Source organism: Micropterus salmoides, unplaced genomic scaffold (genome assembly GCF_014851395.1).
Source record: "Micropterus salmoides isolate LMB-PRFRI ecotype aquatic unplaced genomic scaffold, ASM1485139v1 Ms_hic_scaffold_10, whole genome shotgun sequence".
Taxonomy (NCBI): Eukaryota; Metazoa; Chordata; class Actinopteri; order Centrarchiformes; family Centrarchidae; genus Micropterus; species Micropterus salmoides.
In genome coordinates, this window is record NW_024040041.1 from 9,776,598 (window position 1) to 9,797,774 (window position 21,177).

At 42.4% G+C, this 21,177-nt stretch overlaps 2 protein-coding genes and 1 long non-coding RNA gene across 5 annotated transcripts; 2 read left to right on the forward strand and 1 right to left on the reverse strand.

The window, feature by feature from the left end:
* Positions 1-154: 154 nt before the first annotated feature.
* LOC119884831 (protein Tob2) lies at positions 155-8,110 on the forward strand. Of its 2 annotated transcripts, none has more exons than XM_038695131.1 (2): positions 155-393; positions 3,024-8,110. In XM_038695131.1, the coding sequence occupies exon 2, from the start codon at positions 3,237-3,239 to the stop codon at positions 4,437-4,439; it is 1,203 nt and encodes a 400-aa protein (XP_038551059.1). In that variant the 5' UTR covers positions 155-393; positions 3,024-3,236; the 3' UTR covers positions 4,440-8,110. The 2 variants fall into 2 exon arrangements, with proteins under 2 accessions (XP_038551059.1, XP_038551067.1); XM_038695139.1 differs by lacking the exon at positions 155-393 and adding an exon at positions 1,886-1,917.
* A 1,130-nt stretch (positions 8,111-9,240) lies between these two features.
* tefb (TEF transcription factor, PAR bZIP family member b) lies at positions 9,241-20,755 on the reverse strand. Of its 2 annotated transcripts, none has more exons than XM_038695151.1 (4): positions 20,497-20,755; positions 14,443-14,994; positions 13,409-13,626; positions 9,241-13,036 (listed from the first exon to the last, which is right to left on the reverse strand). In XM_038695151.1, the coding sequence occupies exons 1-4, from the start codon at positions 20,603-20,605 to the stop codon at positions 12,821-12,823; spliced, it is 1,095 nt and encodes a 364-aa protein (XP_038551079.1). In that variant the 5' UTR covers positions 20,606-20,755; the 3' UTR covers positions 9,241-12,820. The 2 variants fall into 2 exon arrangements, with proteins under 2 accessions (XP_038551079.1, XP_038551075.1); XM_038695147.1 differs by lacking the exon at positions 20,497-20,755 and adding an exon at positions 15,618-15,952.
* On the forward strand, positions 16,180-18,126 carry LOC119884874. Its single transcript, XR_005441103.1, has 2 exons — positions 16,180-16,529; positions 16,714-18,126. It is a non-coding gene; the product is annotated as an uncharacterized LOC119884874 (long non-coding RNA).
* Positions 20,756-21,177: the final 422 nt, after the last annotated feature.

The window sequence follows — 21,177 nt, forward strand, 5'->3', positions numbered from 1 at the left end:
ATAGTATATTATGAGTTTGTTGACAGGAGGACAGGTGCATAAATAATGTTGACTGGAAAACATTATAATAAAGCAGCAGCTTCTATAATATGAAGAAAGTAGTTCCTGTCGTCACGGGCGTGTGGGCGACTCACACTGTATAAATACGCCGGGTTGTCAAACAGCAAAGTTTCTCTGGACCTCCATGCAAACTGTCAGCTGAAGACAAACTGGGAAAGCCTTCGGCCATCTGAGCACTAAGGCTGTGCTTTTAAAAAATCAGCTAAGAAGCAGGATCTCTACTTCTCAACATCTGAACCAACGACTTGGCAGATCCGCCTTTAAATCCGAGACAACACAGCGGAATTAAAACAGAGTAGGCTACAAGTCAAGCTAGGGCATCAGTAACAATAGGTGAGTAATTAAATATCAGCCGGTGCATGCAAGAAACAGGTTAATTGTATTAAAACATCCTTCTAGGTGTCTTTATTTACAACCGCATGCTGATGTGTTTTGGTATTTGTCTTTCCAGAAGCTTTGGCTAGCCATCAAAATGCGCTGGCATAATGAATGACTGTACGGGTTCAGCCATTTAATATAAAGAGCCAGCTTTAGTATTCCCCTCAACCCGTTATCTGAAGTGACCCTCTCAAAGCCTGCTCAGCTGTCATGTTTATTTTCCTTTTTATTTCTTGTTTGACGGGGTTGTTTATGCTGAGGAGGTACTCTCTCCTCCATTGCTTAGTGCACACTCTGTCGATAGGCTGTTCACCACTTAATTAGGCCTTATCGTTTAATTTACAGCGACAGTTTGCCATGAAGGGATTTCACTTGCATGTCAGCTAAACCAGTGTCCTTTCTGCTCCAGTGCCTTTTGGCTGACATATGGCAGTAATCCCTTATCTGAGCTTGTCATCTCACAAACCTGGCTGACATTTCTCCAGCCTCGCGCTCTCCTTGCAAATTTACCTCCCCTTATTTGGCATGTAATAGGTGTGCAACATATTCCCAATTCAAAGACGTCTATGAATATTAATCTGTTTAAAGTTCAACTGGGAGAAAACTGAATTCAACAAAGGGGGTGGGACAGATTTTGTGTGTGCACTGACTACTTAGTTCAGGCAGGCCTGTATGTTGCTCTCACTTAGATTTCTGAAGGGGCATTTGCTTTCATGTGTCTATTGTAGCTTGTGCTTCCTGTAAGATCTGGTGCTTAATAGATAAAACCTGACCTGTAGTGGATGCTATGCTATGCAGCGCGCACAGTGCCAAAACATTTGCAGCTCTGATAATGAGTGCATGTCAACAAAAATAGCACTATAGATCCTGCCTTCGGTACTGACCCGCAAAACAGCAGGCCTCTAAAAATGAATCCAGCTCCTTCAAGCTGTGTAACAGATCTGCAGGTGAAGAACACGCATATGGACACGGCGAGGGGGTTTATGAACATGAAAGATTTGGATGATATTGCACAAAGCAACAAATCTGCACATATCAACAGAGCTATTCCTTTAAAGAAATTTAATCTTGTGGATCTTACTGTTGCCTTTTTATAATGAGAGGTATGAAATGCAGTAGATGGTGCAGGTAGCTTAGCTGTGTGTGCACTCAAGGGTTTTAGTGATACTGGCAGGTGACGGATCAGTGGATTGGAGATCCTCTTCCACAGTCACACTAACTAATTTTTAACTCAGGTTGTGGAGAGGAATTTGCACCATAGATGATGCAAAATGGGGCCCTATTTATAGCCCACTCTAACCAACCCCCATCTTCTCCTTCAATGTCACCTTTTTCATGCGATAGGGGAAATGTAAATCTCATCTAGAATTGTCACTGCATCCAGCCTGTGCGGCTTTATCTGTAACATTAGAATTGTCTTTAATCAGAGGCGTCTTTCTAATCTTAGCAACCGAATCCCCATCTGGCAGGGTAGTGAATGTGAGTGAATTGTTTGTGTGTGCATGGGGGGGGGGTGATCGCACGCACTGCATGGTGGGAAATGGTGTTCTGGGAAGTCGACTAACTGTCCTGCCATTTTACACTTCTTCCCATGTGAGCCTGGTGGGTTTTTTTCTTTCTGCATGTGATATTTCACTCAGTTTGACTCCACATCATGATGAATGGACTCTGTGACTCCGGTGTTAAGGCATTAAGCAGGAAGCACTCCACGAGCTCGGATTCAGATTATAAAGGATTTATGAAGCCCACAACACAGCATCTGTTAGATCCATCAGTACACCATGCAGTTGATAAAACCAAAATACAAAATATAAAACATGTATACTTCCTGTGTGTTGCTGAATGAGAACAGTAGCTGTGTAAATAGCCTTTCTCACCTCCTTAACAAACATATACATTATGTAGATTCAGTGGAACTGTATTCACACATCAAAGAAATATACAGAATTTTTCGAAATTGATTTCACAACAATTAGATAAGTCTCAAGTTTCTTATTTGAGTCAATGTTTGCCCTCACAGGTCACTAGAGAAATGTCTCAAACCATATCATATTAAGCTGTAACACTTTCACTGGCCTCGTACCTGCAGGCGTGTATATTTCTTTCTCTTTCAATAGAGCCATGACTTCTCCAGAGGCTGGGAGTGTGCCACTCAAATAATTATATAAATCACTTAAATGATACATTTACTAAAGCGTTTCACCAGGATGTCCTGAGATTTGAAAAGTGTTTTAGTTGTTAATGTGATGCAGGTTGTTTTTAATTGTGTTTTTGGAAAATTGATTGTTCAAAGGACTTGAGGTTAACACTAAATATTTCAGTATGCTTTAGTGATGTTGGTGTTCAGACAAAAAACAAACATGTAAATAATGCTTAAATGCACAAAATTAGTTCTGTTTAATCACTGAAAATGTCTTATCCTGGTGGCACTCTCCGTCCCCGCACAATGAGGTTTTCTATGTCCATAGGTGTGATTGACTGTCTACAGCTTGATCCCCTTCACTTTTGAGCCATCTCCCCTCAAATCTTCACCTGGTTCTTGCCCAGTAAAATAACCACTTTCTTGTGTTTTCTCTTCTTCACAGTTGGGACCTGAAAACATCGTTGCATATTTGTGACAAACAGCCTGCCACCTGCTGCCCCCACCTTTTGAGGTGCCTTTACCATGGTGACACTAAAAGTATCATACACTTTACAATAAGCCAGAGGGGAAAACTCCTTGTTCCAGTTGCATCGCCTCATATTCAGCATCATCTTGATCACTTTGCTCACACGACCGGCGCTAACCTACTGCAGCCATGCATCTAGAAGTTAAGGTCGCCCTCAACTTCATCGTGTCCTACCTGTACAACAAGCTGCCTCGGCGTCGAGCCGACCTGTTTGGCGAGGAGCTGGAGAGGATACTGATGTCTCGCTTTGAGGGTCACTGGTACCCTGAAGCCCCCCTCAGGGGTTCTGCCTTCCGCTGCATTCACCTTGGCGCACCGAGGGACCCTGTGGTGGAGTTGGCCGCCAAAAGAAGCGGACTGGACACGGAGGAAGTGCGTGCAAATGTTCCTGCAGAGCTCAGTGTGTGGATTGACCCTTATGAGGTATCCTACCAGATTGGAGAGAAGGGGGCGGTGAAGATTCTCTACCTGGAGGACCCTCCAGGCCTCGGCTGTGACAGCGAGAGGGCTGAGGGGGTGATGAGAGAGGGTAAAGGAGACTCAGAGGTGGAGGAGGGCAGGAGTCTGGGCTTCAACCCAGACGCTCAGGTGTTTGTGCCAATTGGAAGCCAGGCGTCTCCCGCCCTCATGCCATCGCTCTCTAGCTCTCCCACACCTCTGTCTGCCCAGTCCTGCCCCGGGCTCTTCAGCTACCCCAGCTCCAGCACGCCCACTGAGCCTGCCGTCCACTCCTCTAACACCTCTACCCCTTCTCCTCCCAGCGGTGGGCTGCCCTACCTCTCCGCTCAGCAGCCGCCCTCAGCTCTTCCCACTGCCCGTCCTCAACCCATCACCTTCACCACCGCCAGCTTCGCCGCCACTAAATTCGGCTCGACCAAGATGAAGAAGTGCAGTGGGGCCGGGTCGGCAGCTGGCTCTGCAGTCGTCATACCTCCTGCGCAGAGGATGCTCTCCCACTCTCCTACCACCATCTCGGCACCAGAGCTGCTCAAGCACAAGCCCCTGTCTCTCTCCTTGCACTCCCTTGGTGGTCCCATCGCCAGCCAGCTCTCTCCCAACGCCAAAGAGTTTGTCTACCCAGGATCCCCAGGCCCCCTTTACTTCGATGTTGACACCCAGCCCATGCAGCCTCATGCCAGCCCATTCCAACCCCCCCACACTCATCCGTCCTTTGACCCCTTCTCCAGCCCTCCTCCTGCCCAGAGTGTGGGCATCATTGGCAGCAATGGAGGAATCTCCTACATGGAGAAGCCGCCGTTTGTCGAGGGATTAGGAAGCTACAATCTGCAATATCCTAGCCAGTCCTTCCAGCCTGTTGTGCTGGCCAACTAAGCCTTCATTTGTAATGATGAGAATTGTTATAGGAGGAGGGGGTGTGTAGGACAATGATGCGCCAGATATTTTCAGTTTTTCTAACAAATTGTTCTAATACAAGTTAAGGATTAGTTTTACTACAACAAAGATTTAAATAAATACCACATCCACTGAATAGTTAATATGATTTGTTTTGGTCCTCCATAACCCCCGACCCCACCCTGCCCTCTTGTCCGTTGCTGTTACTCGTTACGTTCTGTGTTAGCTTTGACAGGAGTGGGTGGGTGGAGTTCCTTTCTACCTTGAGTCGCCAATCTCTTATGTTTATTTTGCATTGAATGTTAATGTGAGGGACTTTTTTAGCGTGTGGTGTTTTTTTTTTGTGTTTTTTCCTCTTGACTTGTAGTTTAATGGACCTCTAGCTCAAGTATAGCTCCATTTTTTGCACTGCACTGTCATGCTGTGAATAAGGACCTCGCCAAGTCCTGCAGGGAACGACGGCTGTGGAAAGCTCAGCACTTTGCGCTGCAATCTGCTCTGCCCTACTTGCCACAAATACAGAGAGGGGGGAGCTCTGCTGCGTGTGTGTGTGGTCCTGCTCTGTTTTGTTTTTGCTCAGCGTGATTGAGAGACTCCTTGTTTGTACGGTGGGCCCTGTTACCCTTGGAACACATGCGTGCACAGGCACAATTTGACTCAGTGTACATTGGGAGCAGTTTATTGTTAGCTGGATTGTGTACATGACGTGGGTTTAAATGAAGTGAGATCAGTGGAGGGAGCAGAAACGGAGCATAGGGGTGTTTAATATAAGGGAGTGATGTAGTAGAATGTATTGTACCTGTAGGGGGAAACTGCAGCTGGGAAGGTCGGGGAAACAAAAGCAAAATCAATCCTTGTATTTTAAAAACAATAACCATGTGCTGATACCTCAGTCATACACACAGGGATGCAAGTTATGATTTCATACATGTATTCAAATAGACTGACATTCACACAAACACACGAAGATGTCTGCACATACATATGATTCCAGTAGGGGGTGGGTGGGGGGGGGGGGGGGTATGTGAGTGTGTGTGAGAGAAGGTGAACAAGCGGACAAGGAGGGGAGGGGATGCAGCAGCTAAGCAGCAGGGATTGTGATAAATGGTTTAGCATGACTTTGACTATGAAGGAGAGGTTTTCCTCTGCATGGAGGGGAGAGAAGGGAAGACTGAAGGAAATGAGATGGTGACGGGTAGAGGGTTTTGTTGCTTTGGTGGTGTCCAGGCTGTATTGGCTTAGAGAATGGCACTTTAAAATCCAGTGCATGTGTCTGGTGAGCTTAAATGGCATTGAAGACAGAGGCTCACCCTATTCTCTCCCTACTCTGGAAAATCTTCAGTGACCGGTGCTCCTCTGGCTGTTAACGAAGAAAATATACATACAGTTCTAGTTGCTCTGCATCTTTTCCCAGATGCAGTGCTGCAGACAAAGATGAATGTTCTTTTATTGATATGTGGCTTTTGTCACTTTTAGTGGATAGCTTGTCAGATCTCCGGAAGTCTGCCGTTTCTAACATGGTTTGTTTACCAGCTGTGTCCATGTGACTGGTTAGTCACTACAGGAACGAATAACCCCCAGATGTCCATTTGAGCTGTCCAGCACTTTATTACTGGGCTCCTGATTCTGTGTCGCCCACAGACATGAGCGCTAAACTATTCCTTTTGCCCTCTGTTTGGTAGTGGCACATTTTATTCAGCTGTCATGAAATACTTTAGAGATTCCAACAGAAGCTTCATTTGTACTCAAATGCATCACGCTGGTGAGGAGATGCTGTCAGTCTTGTCCGTTGATTCGAATGTTTTCTTGCATCCATAAATGTTTTTGTACAAGATAACCCAAGGACCCTTGATTTGTGCTCATGCTGGTTTTGCAATATGACAGCTTGTCATATGCATGCAAGTTTTTTTTTTTTTTCTTTTCAAAGGGGAATGGGTGGGGAGGGACACATTTCTCTAAATGTTTTGATTGTGAGGGAAAGATGCATTTATAACTTTTTTGTTTTGTAATTTATTTCCAATATTTCTATATTTTTGTTTTTGCAAATGATCACTTACATTTGTATGAGTAAGACATGACAAGTCCAGGAATATGTATATAAAATGTTCTTATGTTCAGATTCTTTGTTTAGTTTCTTACGTGCCGAGGTTATTTTTTCAGAAAATAACATGAATATATGCAAACTGAGACAAAAATAAAGATGTACAGAATAAAGTATTGAATGTGTATTTTACCTTGTACAGCATTTGTCTAATAAGACGGGTAAATGTATTCATTCAAGTTGGATTTGGAGTTTAAGATGTGAATGTTTACAGTGGGTTTGTGTAGGAAAAGATGGCTGATTATCACTTTCTGTGCTCCCAGGGCAGTCTGACAACACTACTCCCATAGGCAGTACATTTAAACCAAAAATCTCCGCTTTTATTACGATTAGTGCAATGACCAGCTTCCGTTTGTGAATTCACTGTATACTGTGCCCCCCCCCCCCCTTTTTTTTTTTTTTTTTTTTTTTAAAATAACTATACAACACTTCACAACAGTTTTCACCTATATGGTAACTTCAACCAGATATATTCTGATATAAACACAATTTATTTTAACCATCTTAATGTCATATTTTACATCAGATTTTTTTTTCATTTTATTTTTTTGTTACTCATCAGCCTGGTTCTTTGGTCCTGAACCTATAGCCATATCCCAGACTGTCTTCGCTTACACAGATGCCCACCTTTCTCCAGTGCAATGTAATGCCATAACTTAAATTACCCTGATGGATTCAAGGGGTTACTACCTCTCCACCCTGGAAAAAAAAATCTAATATAGCTCCTCAATGGGAAGACGGTGTTAGAGCAGGTTTGGAAGGTTGAAGGAAATGAATGTGATACTGATCTGTTAGTCAACCCTGGTTGAGATGGCCTGTGGAAAATAAAAGTGGGAAACCGCTTATTGTGTTTAAAAGTCTTAGAGATTTTAGGTCACATGCATGTCCAAAATGTCCAAGTGGACTTTTTTTTTTTTTTTTTTTTTTGAAGTGCAAACGAGGTGTTTTGTTAAATTTCCTCCACATACAAATTGAGGTGAGGGATCAAAATATGTGACTGGATTATTGTAAAAGCTGGTTTTCCCTCCCATCTTTAAGACCCAAATGCTGGTTTGTGTTTTAACACTTGAAAAGAACTGATTAGTGTTGTAAACACACTGCAAATCAACTCTAAACGCAGGCTCTTCTACAATCAGGGTTGAACATTAATGAAGAGTGAAAAACAAGAATTTTGTATTCTGATGTCCTTTGCTTATATCAATGTGTGCGTTTTATTTTGCACTTTGGAATATTTCATTGTCATAAAAGAAGTTTATTTTCTATGTAAAATTTAACATTAAAGAGTAAAATACATATAATTAAAAGTTCAGATGTATAAATATAGTGCTTTCTTTCTTGCCTGTATTTTATTATTTTTCCTATTTTGTATCTGATCTGTACACCCTGTAGATGTGTAATGAATCTTTAACTACTGAAATGCAATGACCTGTTTTCTGTGCTGCCCCTCGGGAATGGGGAGTTACTACTGCAGTTTCTTATTGTATCAGATTCTTTTTTAAGTTTGTAATAAAAAGAAAAAACAGATTGGCAAAATAAGCATGGAAAATAAGCTGATTGTGTTGTCCTCATTGTTTCTGGATCTGCAGAGCTGTGAAACATCATGCGGCTAAATGGGGGGGGGATAATGCAGACATGGGGCATGACATGAATCCAGCTCTCACCTCTTAGTGTCTGTGTCTTAGTCGGCTAATGTTGATCATATTGCAGATCAAAGATTATGAAAATTAGAACCTCGCGTTCCTGTGAAAATCCTCAGATTGAAATGCCAGCGCAATGTGTCCTCTTACTGCAGTAAACAAACTCAAGTGATGTTTGATCAATAATTCAAAGCTAAGATGAAATTCTCATACGGTGAGGAGCCAGATTGCTCACCACCCACCTCAGCTGGACCCATCCCAGCAGATATTACTTTATATTTCATCATCCAACGCTCTCTCTGTCTGTCTTGTGCTACTGCCTCTGTCAATGCAGCCAGCTGTATGGTTGGATCGCTCGGGAACACACTGGGCTGTGCTTTCTATAGTAACATGTAGTGGTGTGACAAAGTGCATGGCTGGGCTCCTCCACATGTTCATCGTCAGTTCACTGCGTCCCATCTCTCTCCCTCGGCTCACGTCTTTAACTGCATCCCTGTTCTCCATCTTTCTCTGTCCATCCCCTTGCCATCTTGTTTGCCCCACCTCCTCCCCCTCACCAGCACCAGTTCCTTTTCTCTCTCCCATCCATCCTTCCATCCACCTGATCCTTTCCTCTCCTTGGTCCCCCACCTCCCGGTTCCCAGAGCCCATCCCTTGCTTCCCTATCACCATCCTCCACACACGCACACACACCCCCACCCATCCCGCTGGTCTTTGAGGCTGCTGCTGCTCTTACACAACATTGCTCCCCAGTGTGTCGACGTGATCATTACGCAACATCTCCTACTCCTCTGGAATACTGATGAGCACCAGGAACAAGGCAACAAAGGGACAGGGAAACAACAAGGCGTCTGAAAGGAAACAGAATCACACGTTGTGCATTTGTGCGTATCAAGGATGAGGTTACGGATGAGGAAGACGTCTCCATTTGTCCACCAAACTGTGCTTCTTTTATCTATTCTTCCTTTGTCTCAGCACCAGTAAGGCTCCCATTAGAGCTGCTGCAGCTGGCCGATGACTCATGCAAGGTCAAACCAGGAGCCCACATGTTAAATCCCAATTTATTTCATATGCATGATACAAGGTACAGGTATGACTGTACTATGGTACTGCAGTTGCATGTATCCTGTACATGGTTAGGACAATACAAAAACACATTTATATAAAAAGAGAAAATAAAGCAAAACAACATTTTTTTAAACTTTTACAATACAGACTTATCAAACAAGGACATAGTGTCATTGATGCGAAGCGCTCAAAGTCAGCGCCAATAGTTTCAGACCAGAACCTGAAAACAGCAGTTTAGACAATCAGATGTAGACTTTAATTTGCACATTCTGCAGGTAAAGTAGAGTGTAACAGCTGTATTTTTAAAAATATGCTGTGTGTGACATTTACTTTTTAACATTTTGAACCTGCAAACCTTCATCAGACTTGGTGATTTTATTTCTCATGACATCTGTTGTTTATTGGTAAAATGTTCACGCTGGACAGGTCAATTAATACTTTCATGCTTAATTTGCGGCCATACAGGAGGTTACTGTTACCAGCGGTTACTGTGAAACATTTATGTTCCTTTTGTTTTTAGCTAACAATTGAAATAGGGTTATATTAAAAAATATATTAAAAAAACCCAGAGAAAACAGCTGCTGTCAAGAAAAAAAAATTGAGTTGTAACATTTATTTCCTACAGGTGGCAAAAGTGCAGCAGCTATTACCATCTTTGTCTGTAGGTGGCGACAGACATATCTACATTTGCAGATCTAACCTGCTGCTAATATTTTCCTTCCTGGAGGATTTGCAGTCTGCTAAATCAATCATCAATGAGCAGGTTTGTGAGGTGCAAGCCAGTAGATTGAGGTGCTATGCATCAAATTTAAAAAAAGCATTTGCTACATACTGTATGCAGTACTATTAACGATCTTGATTTGTCGTCTTCGGAACTGCTCTCTTGGCCAGTACCTTTCATCTGCCTTATGCAGAACATTTTTAATTTAGTTGAGAACTAAAGGTTGTATTCATCAACTACATTGATGTATAAACAGCATAATGCAGTCAATGCAAAGTTTGAATGTCAGTGCAAAATAAAAACATTGCTAACGCATTGCTAAGAAATGTCTGTTATACTACACCATCAGGAAACAAAAACAAACACAGAATCTATCAAGAAAACACAAAATCACCAACTGATCCAGTGTATCTAGATATAGATCAACCTTTAGTAAATATAAAACAATCCATACAGTGATCAAAAGATGCTGTTTTCAGCTGATGTTCGCCCCAAGGTCAAGCACTGGCTGCACAAGGATAGGTGGCGCTATTATGCAAGTCATAAACACAGGGCCTCACAGCAAAGATGCTCTACTTGTTCTTGTGACAGGACTGTACAAGAGACCTACCCATCCAAAAACATAGCTTGTTTTCAGTGATGGTTTACAGACATTAAGTACACTTGGTGTAAAATATTCAAAGAAAAAAAAAAAGACAAGTAAACTGGGTTTCATGCATTAGGATCCTAGACTACGGAGGATCTAAACTGGAAGCACAAATGACTTTGGGGCAATTCTATTTAGTACATCATAGCAATTTTACATACAACATCATTACAGAAATAAAACAAGCATTACATAACAGTATTATTGCCACAGTTATTTTCTTTCCAAGATTACGGCAATAATGAGCACAAGTTGACCGATCTGCATCGGCCAAAGACACTTGAGATGTAGAGTCCTATAACAGTCTGTAATGTTTTTACTCATTTTAGACACAGACTCAGCCACTTTGGCAAAAAGAACTCAATTTATCAACTCGGATTTAAGGTTTTGCAAAATGGAACTAAGCTGCTTTTTGTGTGCTCTCTGCTTCAACCAACACCACTTCGTAGCCCTACTAAACCTTCAACCATTCAAAATAGGAAGTGTTGGATGAGGTAAATAGGAGTGTGCACTGTCCTTTGTGTTCAGACACATACTGTATGTATATAGAGGAAACACCATAAAACTATATAAATCTGTTTTTAAAACAAACATCCAAAAGCACAGTTTAACCATTGAATTCCCTGCATTGGTTTCATTAGAAGTTTTGTTCCTCAAAGGAAATAGAGTTATCTGACATATTGTTATACGTCACAATCAACAGATGCATTATTACCATCAGAATAAATACAGCACTCATTGACTATTTGGCAAATGTAAGGAATAGTACTGGGCTAATAAAGACACAGTCAGAATATCCCCATCTTGGAAATAAAGACCATGAGACAATCATGTATTTACAAAGTTTAGAAGCAGTCAACTTTGGGCCTGCTTAAAATTTTTTCAAACTCAATCCAGCCATCACTACACCATGACCAGGCAGGCAGTGGCTCTGGCGCCCTCTACCTGCCGTGTGCAGTAAAATAAACTTCCCTACATGTGAACATACCCCTCCACCAGTGAGGGCCCCCGGAGATCATCAGACATATGCATTCAATGGTAACCTACAGATAGAGCTACTCTCTCTATCCATTTGTAAAATCATCGTCTTTTAAAGGAAACCTCACAATATGTCTTCTTTAACTAAATGTCATGTGAGGCTCTGGAAGCTGATCTGAGCTTGGTGGAAAAGGAAACTAGTAGCTTTAAACTTTAGGTCATGCATGTTTTTTCCTCCCTCACAAAATACTGGGTCTCCCATGGTGGTTGTGGCAAATTAGATAGACACCTGCATGTTTTTTTAAGAAAAAGTGCAAACACAACACACAAGCACATATCTATGTGGTGCATATATATATATATATATATATATATATATATATATATACATATATATATATATATATATATATATATATACACACACACACACACACACACACACACATACAGCGCAAGGAAGAACTGTGACTGAATAACACCACTCAACGGACTCTCTTTTCTCCTCTGCTGACCTGAGGTCTTTGCTTTATTCTCTTCAGCCTGGAAGTATCACTGTGAATCTGTCTCATTCTCCTTTTTCCATGGATTCATCTGTTCCTCTCCTACGCTGCCATGAGTTAATCAACGTACTCCCTCTGAGCCTCAGCCAGAGGATTTTAAAAGAGTATAGACACAAACATAAGTGCAATACAAGGAAAATGTGAGGGACGGCAAGAGTGCACCATTCTAAAAACAAATTCTAACCGACACTTCTCATGCTTTGGTCCACTAAGAAGTGCTGTGCAGAGAATCAAACTGATTTGCGTAGTATTGAAAATGCCTATGATTCTTTTTGTACCCGTCTGCTCTTTTCATAATTCCTGACTTTCTGAAGCCACCTTGAGACATTACCATATTGTCCACGTGTGTTTGACCATGGGAGTATCCACAATCGTCCCCCTTCCTCTTGGGAGTGTAGGAGCCAGGCGCTCTCCACAGGCCTTCCTGTGACCACCACTCCAATCACACCTCACTACCTGCCAGTGTGTATCTAAAACTCTAGTCAGAAACAGCAACTGGAGCTCGACACAGGGACTGCAGGTCAGCAAAGACAACAGTGCAAATTTAGATTCGCTTGGTGTTTGTGTCGGAGTTGAATTCTGCGGGAAAGGGAGTTCTGTCTTTTTGTCTCATTGATTCTTGACTTTGTGGGTTTTATTGAATTCTTTACAGTGGGCCGTACTTAGCCTCATACCGGGCCAGGATGTTCTTGCAGCGACCACAGTCCTTCCGCATCTCGGCCACTTGCTGCCGCAGTGCCGTGTTTTCCCGCTCCAGGAAGGAGGCGCGCACCGTGATCTGGTTCTCCTTCAGCCGCCGTGCGTCACGAGAACGCTTTGCAGCTACATTGTTCTTCTTTCTCCGGGACCAGTATTTCTCATCCTGATGGAAAGAGTGGACATAACCAACATTAGCAAAGGATTTGAAACAAACGAACATCTGTGTTGCCCCCTCCTCCAACATCTTTGATCTCTAATCCTCCAGCCACCACTCTGTTTGTAAATGCTTTAATCTTTACCAGGATGGACCAGAAAACTAAGCTGCCTTACAGTCAAACTGCAACTTTAGTCACCCATTTTTGTAGTCAAATATACTGTCACTCAGGTTTTTAAATAAATTGTTAATAGTTTTTATTATTAAAGAGAAAGAAAGGGGGGGGGTCTTTGGGAGAAACAGAAATACTCCTTTTTATCTCAGCAGGCTAGAGGGGAATGACCCAAACCAAAATAACATACATATGATTAAATAGCCTACCTTCTTTTCATCAGGAACAAACACTTTCTTGGCCTTCTTGATCATAGGCTGTGGTTTCAGCTCCTCCTCCGAGAACTTGTGTTTGCGCGGGTTGAACAGCTCTCCCCCCGGCACACTGGACAGGACCAGGTCTGTGGGATCCGGCTGGAAATTAACGTCCACCTCAATGGCATCTGGGTCGATGGGGGAAGGTGTGTTACGTTCTGCAGGATTACGATCTATGGGTACGGAGAGAAAAAGTAAGCTTGGATACAAGAGGCCACACCAACTAAACAAAACCAACCACATCTACTGTTTAGTTCAGTTCATTGGGTTTAAGAATTTACACATGTATGCTTATGTTTGCATTAGACACAGAGGAGATTAAGTGTTGCTATTTTCCTAGAGACAAGAAGATGAAAAAAATGTACATTGTATTTGAAATCAATACAAACATCCTGTAATGATCCTCTCTTTGTGAAGCCCATAATGTTCAGGTTTTGTTAAAAAAAAAAATATATATATATAAAATATACTTTTTCTCCTCATACTGAGTTCTAACACAGTTAGAAACTCAGAAATGTCTTAATGGCTGCACATTTTGTCTTTCTGTGTGCCCTGGGTGTACATAAGTGAACATTTTTCATAGATGTTCCGTAGATGTTTTGGTCAGCAAGTCGGTTTCTGGTTTTTATGGAAAATTGATGATTTTGGACTTTACAGGTTACAGTGATGTGTAGTGGAACCTCATATGCCCCCCCCCCATGTGTGGCTAGAGTGGCTAAAACTACACTAAACTGCTAACTATGCTGCAGCTATACAGGCCAACTACAGGCCAACTACAGGCAGCTGCAACAAATGACAAACTTTAGTGTCCAGTATTCAGCTTCTAGATATAGAATTTAGAAATCTTAGTCGGCAGAAATTTGTTTTCTTAATTTAAAAAGATGACATGATGAACATGATAGAATAATAAAAAAATAGTGAGATATTTGAAATATAAACAAAGAGGAACTGTAAATCCAAAGAATTCCCTAAAAATCTAAATTTCTCACCGGTTTTCTTCTCTTTCACTTCCAGTTCTGTTGTCACCTCCTCAGACAAAGATTCCTCTTCTTGTTGTTCTTCCTCCTCTTCTTCTTCTTCTTCCTCCTCTAGTTTAGCTATTTGTAACGTAGTGACTGTGACTGTTTCCTCTGGATCTGACGGGACTGTAGAGGTGGCGGAGACAGAGGGGGAAGATACTGAGTCGGAGACTGCAGCTGCTGCGAGTGTAGTAGTAGTAGCTGTGGCAGTAACCTTGGGGATGGATCTGCCTTTGCCTAGCGCTGAGGTCAGGCTCTTCTGCAGCTCCTCCTCCTCCAGACTAACAGGGATCCCGTTCTCTAGGAGGAACTCATCCAGGTCCATGTACTCCAAGTGGAAGGTCTCCCCATCATAGGGAATGGTCTTCTCCCAAATGGCTGGGGTCAAGGAGGCTGATACCCCTCCACCACCACCGCCGCCGCCGCCTCCTCCTCCTCCTCTCGAACCTCCACCAGCACTGGCTGCTCCAGCCTCGCCTCCCTCCACATCCTCTGATGAGCACAGCTTCTCTTTCTCTATGTCTGCATTAAAGACAAGAGGGAACAGTGGTTAAGAGATGGCTGCTTGCTGTGAGTGAAATGTGCACATCTGCCAAGAAGGGGGTAAGAGCCAAACAGTCTGTCAGTGAGTGAGAGAAAGTAGATCACTAACATTAGATGAAAAAAACAAAAAAAACAACAAGAGTGATGCTTCAGTGGAAACCAGAAAGGCACAGTAACATGGGAGCCAGAGCCCTGCTTGTTCCACACATGCGCCTCTAAACACAACCCCACAAACTATAGAGACAAAATCCCACTAGACCAATGTGTTTAATGAGAAGCCAAACCATGTCTTGGTCTTTAAGTGTGTTTCCAGTGTGGGAGCGCTGCCTGGAGAGCCGCAGAGAGGAGTTGGAACTTTTTGTTCTTTTTTTGTTTCCTCGCAGCCTTGGATCAAACTGGCTTCGTACGACATATGGCATGTCCGCACTAATCTCGCACTAAATAATTAACGATCATACATGTATACAAAGACAATAGACAGCCCTTCACACACACTTGGAGATTAACGCCATCACATCTAGATTACTATATAACTCCATTTTAAAACCCGTTGACAAACACACTGGAATACTGAGCGCTCGTGTTTGCATTTTTTATCTTACCGTCGTCGCCTTCCTCCAGTATGTTAGGAGGAGGAATGTCCATGATCTTCTTTAAAACAAAAGGGAAGGACTTCTGCGGGGTCGCTGTAACGGCGTTAGCACTGGACTTAAGCGCCGCTGTCACCGCGGCTTTGCCTGGCATTGTTCCCTGCCGAGCTCCGAGCACGTCGCGGCGATGTTCCTGACGGTACCGTAAGCTGTCTCCTTCACCGGGAAACAACGGGAACGAAACGAAGCGCGGCTCTCAGCTTGTTTAACTACTCCTGCTGCTGCCAGGCCTGTTTGGGAGCAACAATACTACACTAACCCCTTGTTCTTCCTCGCCCAAAGAAAGCGCTTCTTGGATATTCATGAGCCCCGCCCACTCGTGGAATAGTAGCAGCTGATTGGTTGTCAGTGCTGTTCATATAAATGTGTATTACAGTGGCTGTAAACTCACACGATTCTTTGCATAGAAAAAGCTGCACAGTCCATCCGAACGTGTGGGACGTGAATTGCAATAACAACATACAGTCTCGTGCAGCGTATTAGTATATTTTAAGTGTCACTACTCGCGCATACAATGTGCAAGGAAATGATGCGGGGAGTATCCAGCTAAGGGATACTAAATCACACATTCACACACTCTCATCATGACCTCAGATTAAACTGTAGGCTCTGACTGCAAGCCTGCTCCCACACAAACTGTATACACCCAATAAATAAGACAGTGTGCGCGTGCAAAGATTTTTTTGACGCTCGCATCCTACCCTTGACAAGAAGATACTCGTGGCCAAACACGTGCACCCCGCCCCCATCCTACTCACGTGAAAGTACAACCTGTCGAGGGGCGTAGCTTCAGACATTCAGCACGTGCGGAGAGCTGAAGCGGGCACGAGCCCATCGTTCTAACGCCTGGCACGGGACCCAAAGGTAATAGAGTACATGTTGTTTACCAGACAGCTCTGACTGAAACTACTCAGCGTCTTTAGAGTAATTTACCAGTATGTATTCACTGTATTCTAACAAAACTATGTTTCGACCACATGCTCGTTTATAGTTCCACAGATCCATTTCACAGTAATCATCTAAAATTCAACGTTTGTATTTTTTGTAGGCGTTGCTGCACGTGGTCCTATCGTATGAACTCAGCACGCCATCTATTATTTCCCACAACCGTCATTTTTAATGAAACATCCCCCACATCAAATACTCGCAGCGGCCACAGCAAAGGAGAAAATCTCACGTTTTTGTGCACGCGACACAGTATTGCACGCGACAGTGCGCACGCGAACTCTCTTCGGCAGGATGTTTGGGTTCAGGAACACAATGTTCAAACCGCACAGCACCTAGTCTACACCACTAATCGCTGTTTTCCCACAAGTTCACCACAGTAACCACGGTGTCTGCTGTAAGTGTCCCGGCAGAGAGGAAGCCAGTGAAATCCCTGCAGCAGCAGCTTGAGCACAGGGAAGGGACTAAAGAGTAAGAGATGTAGTCAGCAGAGAGGTTGCTGCCTATAAACAGTTCAGAAGGACCCTTAACCGAGGCAGCAAACTCCAAATTTCTTTGGTAGTACTTTACCATGTATTTTAATTTCTTAAAACATTTACTGTAATCCAATTTTTTTTCTTTAACTTGTGCACTTTGGCAAATGAACAAACATTTCTCTGTTGTATAAAGTGTTAACTGGGTAATCAGTTGTACCTATTTCATACTAACAGTATGTAGGTTACTACAGTATGCACTGATCAGCCATAACATTATCACCACCTGCTGGTCATAATGTAGCCGCCAAAACATCCCTGACCCATGGAGGCATAGACTCCACTGAGTGTGCACAGTGTGTTCTGAAACCTTTCTGTCAGAACTAGCATTGACTTTTTCAACAATCACACCTACAGTAGCTTGTCTGTTGGATCAGACCACACTGACCAGCTTTAGCTCCCCACATGCATCAATGAAAGTGTCACCAGTTCACATCTTTGCCTTCCTTGGACCACTTCTGGTAGGTACTGACCACTGCAGACCGTTTTGGAGATGCTCTGACCCAGTCGTCTTACCATCACAACTTGGCCCATGTCAGAGTCGCTCCATTCCGTACGCTTGCCCATTTTTCTTGCTTCTAAAACATCAACTATGGGGACAAAATGTTCACTTGCGGAATACTATATCACACCTACTGACGTGCCATGGTAACGAGATAATCAGTGTAATTTACTTCACCTGTCAGTGGATATAATGTTACAGCTGATCGTGTATAGTGATACATAGTGTTGGAGCATACTTTTTTGCACTTAATAAATTAGAAATCAGTGAACTTTACTGTTTTGTATACAGGAAATGATAAAATATGTAATGGCATTTTATTAAAGGGGGGCACATTTTATAAGGTAACTGATTTATCGTTATGTTAAAATAAATAATAATACTAAGCAGAAAGAAAGATGACTTTTTCTGTAATTTGCACTAATATACTGCCAAATAACATGAATTTGATATGACGCAATAAATATCTCGTTGTCACTAGGAGAATATGCAATCATTACTGACCACAACTAAAGCAAAGGGCACCCAGCAAGGTGACCCATTGGAGTTATAGATCATTACCAGACGCATCGAACAAGACGGTGAAATTGGCAGTCCAGAGTATGTGTGTCTAAATGAATAGTAAACCCATTAACCAAAGGCAAGTACAGGTTCGAAGAATGACTTACATCATTGTTGATGGGCCAAGTAACAGCCATCAGTGAAATCTCCTTGGTGCTGCTGAAGGCCTAACTTGCTGAATTATAACATAAAAATGTCACAAGCTTCATATTTTCAGGGTATTTCAATTAATCATGTTTATTTTCATGCTTCACGTCTCATAATCTTAGTATGCTATAACTTTGGCATTGATGAGGAGGTCAAGAGCCATGAGGCCAAGCTTTTACAAGTTTTATCAAATGTTTTAGGTTATATGCAGAACTGCACATTTTTCAAGTGCCAGTCAGATCAAGAAAAACTGTCGTGCATTTTGTCATGCTTGAAACATGAAACATGCAACTATGTTGCATTAAATTGTCACATTTATTGCAAAATATGCTTGGCTTATTAATTCATAAATGTGTCAAATCTACCCAGATGAAGAATTTATGCAGCCATGTACAAATTCTTAATTTGATTACCAGCAGTTTATAGAAAAGTTTAGCAAATGGAAATTTAGAGTTAGTTCAGAGTGCAACATGTATTTATCTAATTTAATGTTGAAACATGTTGGCAGCAAAGTCAAAACGCATAAAAAGTAGTAAGTTATTTTTCCAGTGTTACAAAGCGTCACTTTCACTTGGTTGTGAAAGTCTGATCATTCACAGTAAACTGAGCACACTGCATAATGTACTAACAATACTGTCCTCGCCATCTGGAGGAGTGCTGTTTTGACATGTGGAGTACGTGCGAGTGAGGAGAAAAACAACACTCAAAGAAAGAAAGGGTCACACCTGTGGCCTATAGTGGTCCAAGTTATGATAACGTGATATCCCAAAGAAACTAGTTCAGTTACAGATGGGGGGGGGGGGCTTTGTTGCATGTCACTCTCTCCTTATGTTTTCCGCCTGTCTCAACTATCGAATAAAATGGCAAAAAATAATCTTTAAAAAACAAGAAAGTCAGCAAGAAAGTACACACAAAGAACCGAGTGCACAAAGCACTTAATGATGAAACTCTGAGTGAGGAATGTTTCAGGGTTGTTGCATCAGTTGCAGGCTGCTGTGTTGTGTCTGCACGGAGGCATAGCACAGACGGATTGCTGATAAAATGCAGCTCACTGCCTTTGATCAACTGTGCACGTGAGTGATCAAAGCAGCTGGACACATTTCCATATAGGCCTGAACCTGCTACAGTACACCTCAACATACAACCATGATCAGATTTATTCCAGGTGTCCATGTGATGACTGTTGACTAAATATTGTGAGCCAGCAGTCAGGAGCAAGGAAGAAGGTTTTCTGATGAAATCTTACACAGCAAAGTTTGGTGATACTTGACCAAAGAGAAACAGAGTCAGCACGTGTAAACACATGCAATGCCAACACCAAATATGAAGGATTTATGTTTCTGTCTTCCCCCTAGTGCCTGTAGGTTTTCTCTCTTAGGTCATCCTTAACTGGCCTAACCTGAACAACAAATCTATCTGATGTTTAGACTCCAATGCATTACATACATCACACTGGAATCTAATACTATCATTGAGTTGCACTCTAAACTGTGGAGACATTCATTTCTGGTAAATATTCTTGGAAGATCCAACCTTGTCAACCTCTCCCAGAGAAGACCGATATCTGCTGGCCTGATGCCTGAGCTACTGTCTCTACATTATCAGTGTTACTGTCCTCACCCTAACAAGAACATGTGAGAAAGAACTACAGAGAGACCAGTGTAATGAGGGCTGTGAGGTGTTTTGCAGTTAACACATCAGGATTAAAGTTGTCAGCTAGTTATAGCATCTTTAAAACAATTTTACCAGTTTAAAAAGTAGTTTTAACAGTAAAAGGACATTTATGAAAGTATTGATTAAGCAGCAGAATAACCACCGTCATAAGACTCTTATATGATTTGATTATTATATTATTAAGGTAAATATATATAAATATAAGATTAAACGTTACCTCAGCCAGTTTAACCATACTATGAGGATAATTTGTTTAGTCGAGTAAATGATACAAATTGGTACAATCCCTCTGAAATGTAGTGAAGTATAAGTGGCATAAAGTAACTCAATATTATTCAAGTAAAGTATAAGTAACTTAAAATCCTACTGTCAGGAGTAAATACATTTCAATTTTGTTTGTCTGTGCAACTCTAAAGTTTCAAGCCTGTTCTTCTGCTTGTAAAATAAATAAATAAGAAAACATTCTTACCGGCGTCATCAAAGCCAGGAAAGGAGAAGGGATAGTCCGCCAAGGACTTGAGAAGATCAGGAACGTCGCTCCTATCTCCAAAGAACATTTGGCTGGCTGTAGACATCATGAACGACTTGTGTAAAGTACCTACTGATGTCCGTGAGATAAGTGAGAAACGCTCAGGCTGTGAGTGAGTGTCTGTGTGCTCTCAGCTGCTGTCTTGAGTCACTTTTAGCCAACTTTGCAGCAGGTCACATCACGGGGACGCCTGCATGTGTCCAAACAACATGTATGATAATAAGTTGAAGGGAGCCACGCCCCCTATGCCTTGTGGATGCGATGTCAGCTGGGCGCGCGCCTGCCAGTCACCGCAGAGCCTATGAGAAAGCGGGGGTGGGCTCTAACTAATGATGGCCACAACAACCCTATTCATCCGAGCACATTTATCTCCACGCAAGACACCGGCACGTGCAATTCAGAGGAGGCTCGAGGCCAGGTCCACCTCAGCGCCACGCGCCATCTAGTGATGTGTTTGAGTAGTGCACTAAAAGGTGACTGCATGGAGCGCAATGACAAATTTACTCACAGCGGTGGAGGAGCTATTAGTAAAAAATATCACACTGTAATAACAAGTAAGTAAAAATCCTGCATACAAAATGTTAATTCACTAAAAGTCTTATTACCAAATTTTACTTATTA

Bases quoted from the DNA above. Each gene is read 5' to 3' on its own strand.
- LOC119884831 (XM_038695131.1), top strand. From the start codon at position 3,237: ATGCATCTAGAAGTTAAGGTCGCCCTCAACTTCATCGTGTCCTACCTG.
- tefb (XM_038695147.1), bottom strand. From the start codon at position 15,759: ATGCCAGGCAAAGCCGCGGTGACAGCGGCGCTTAAGTCCAGTGCTAAC. The intron at 13,627-14,442 runs GTGAGAAATTTA...CCGTACCCATAG, and splicing joins AGTGAAAGAGAAGAAAACCG to ATCGTAATCCTGCAGAACGT. The intron at 13,037-13,408 runs GTAGGCTATTTA...TCTTTCCATCAG, and splicing joins TTGTTCCTGATGAAAAGAAG to GATGAGAAATACTGGTCCCG.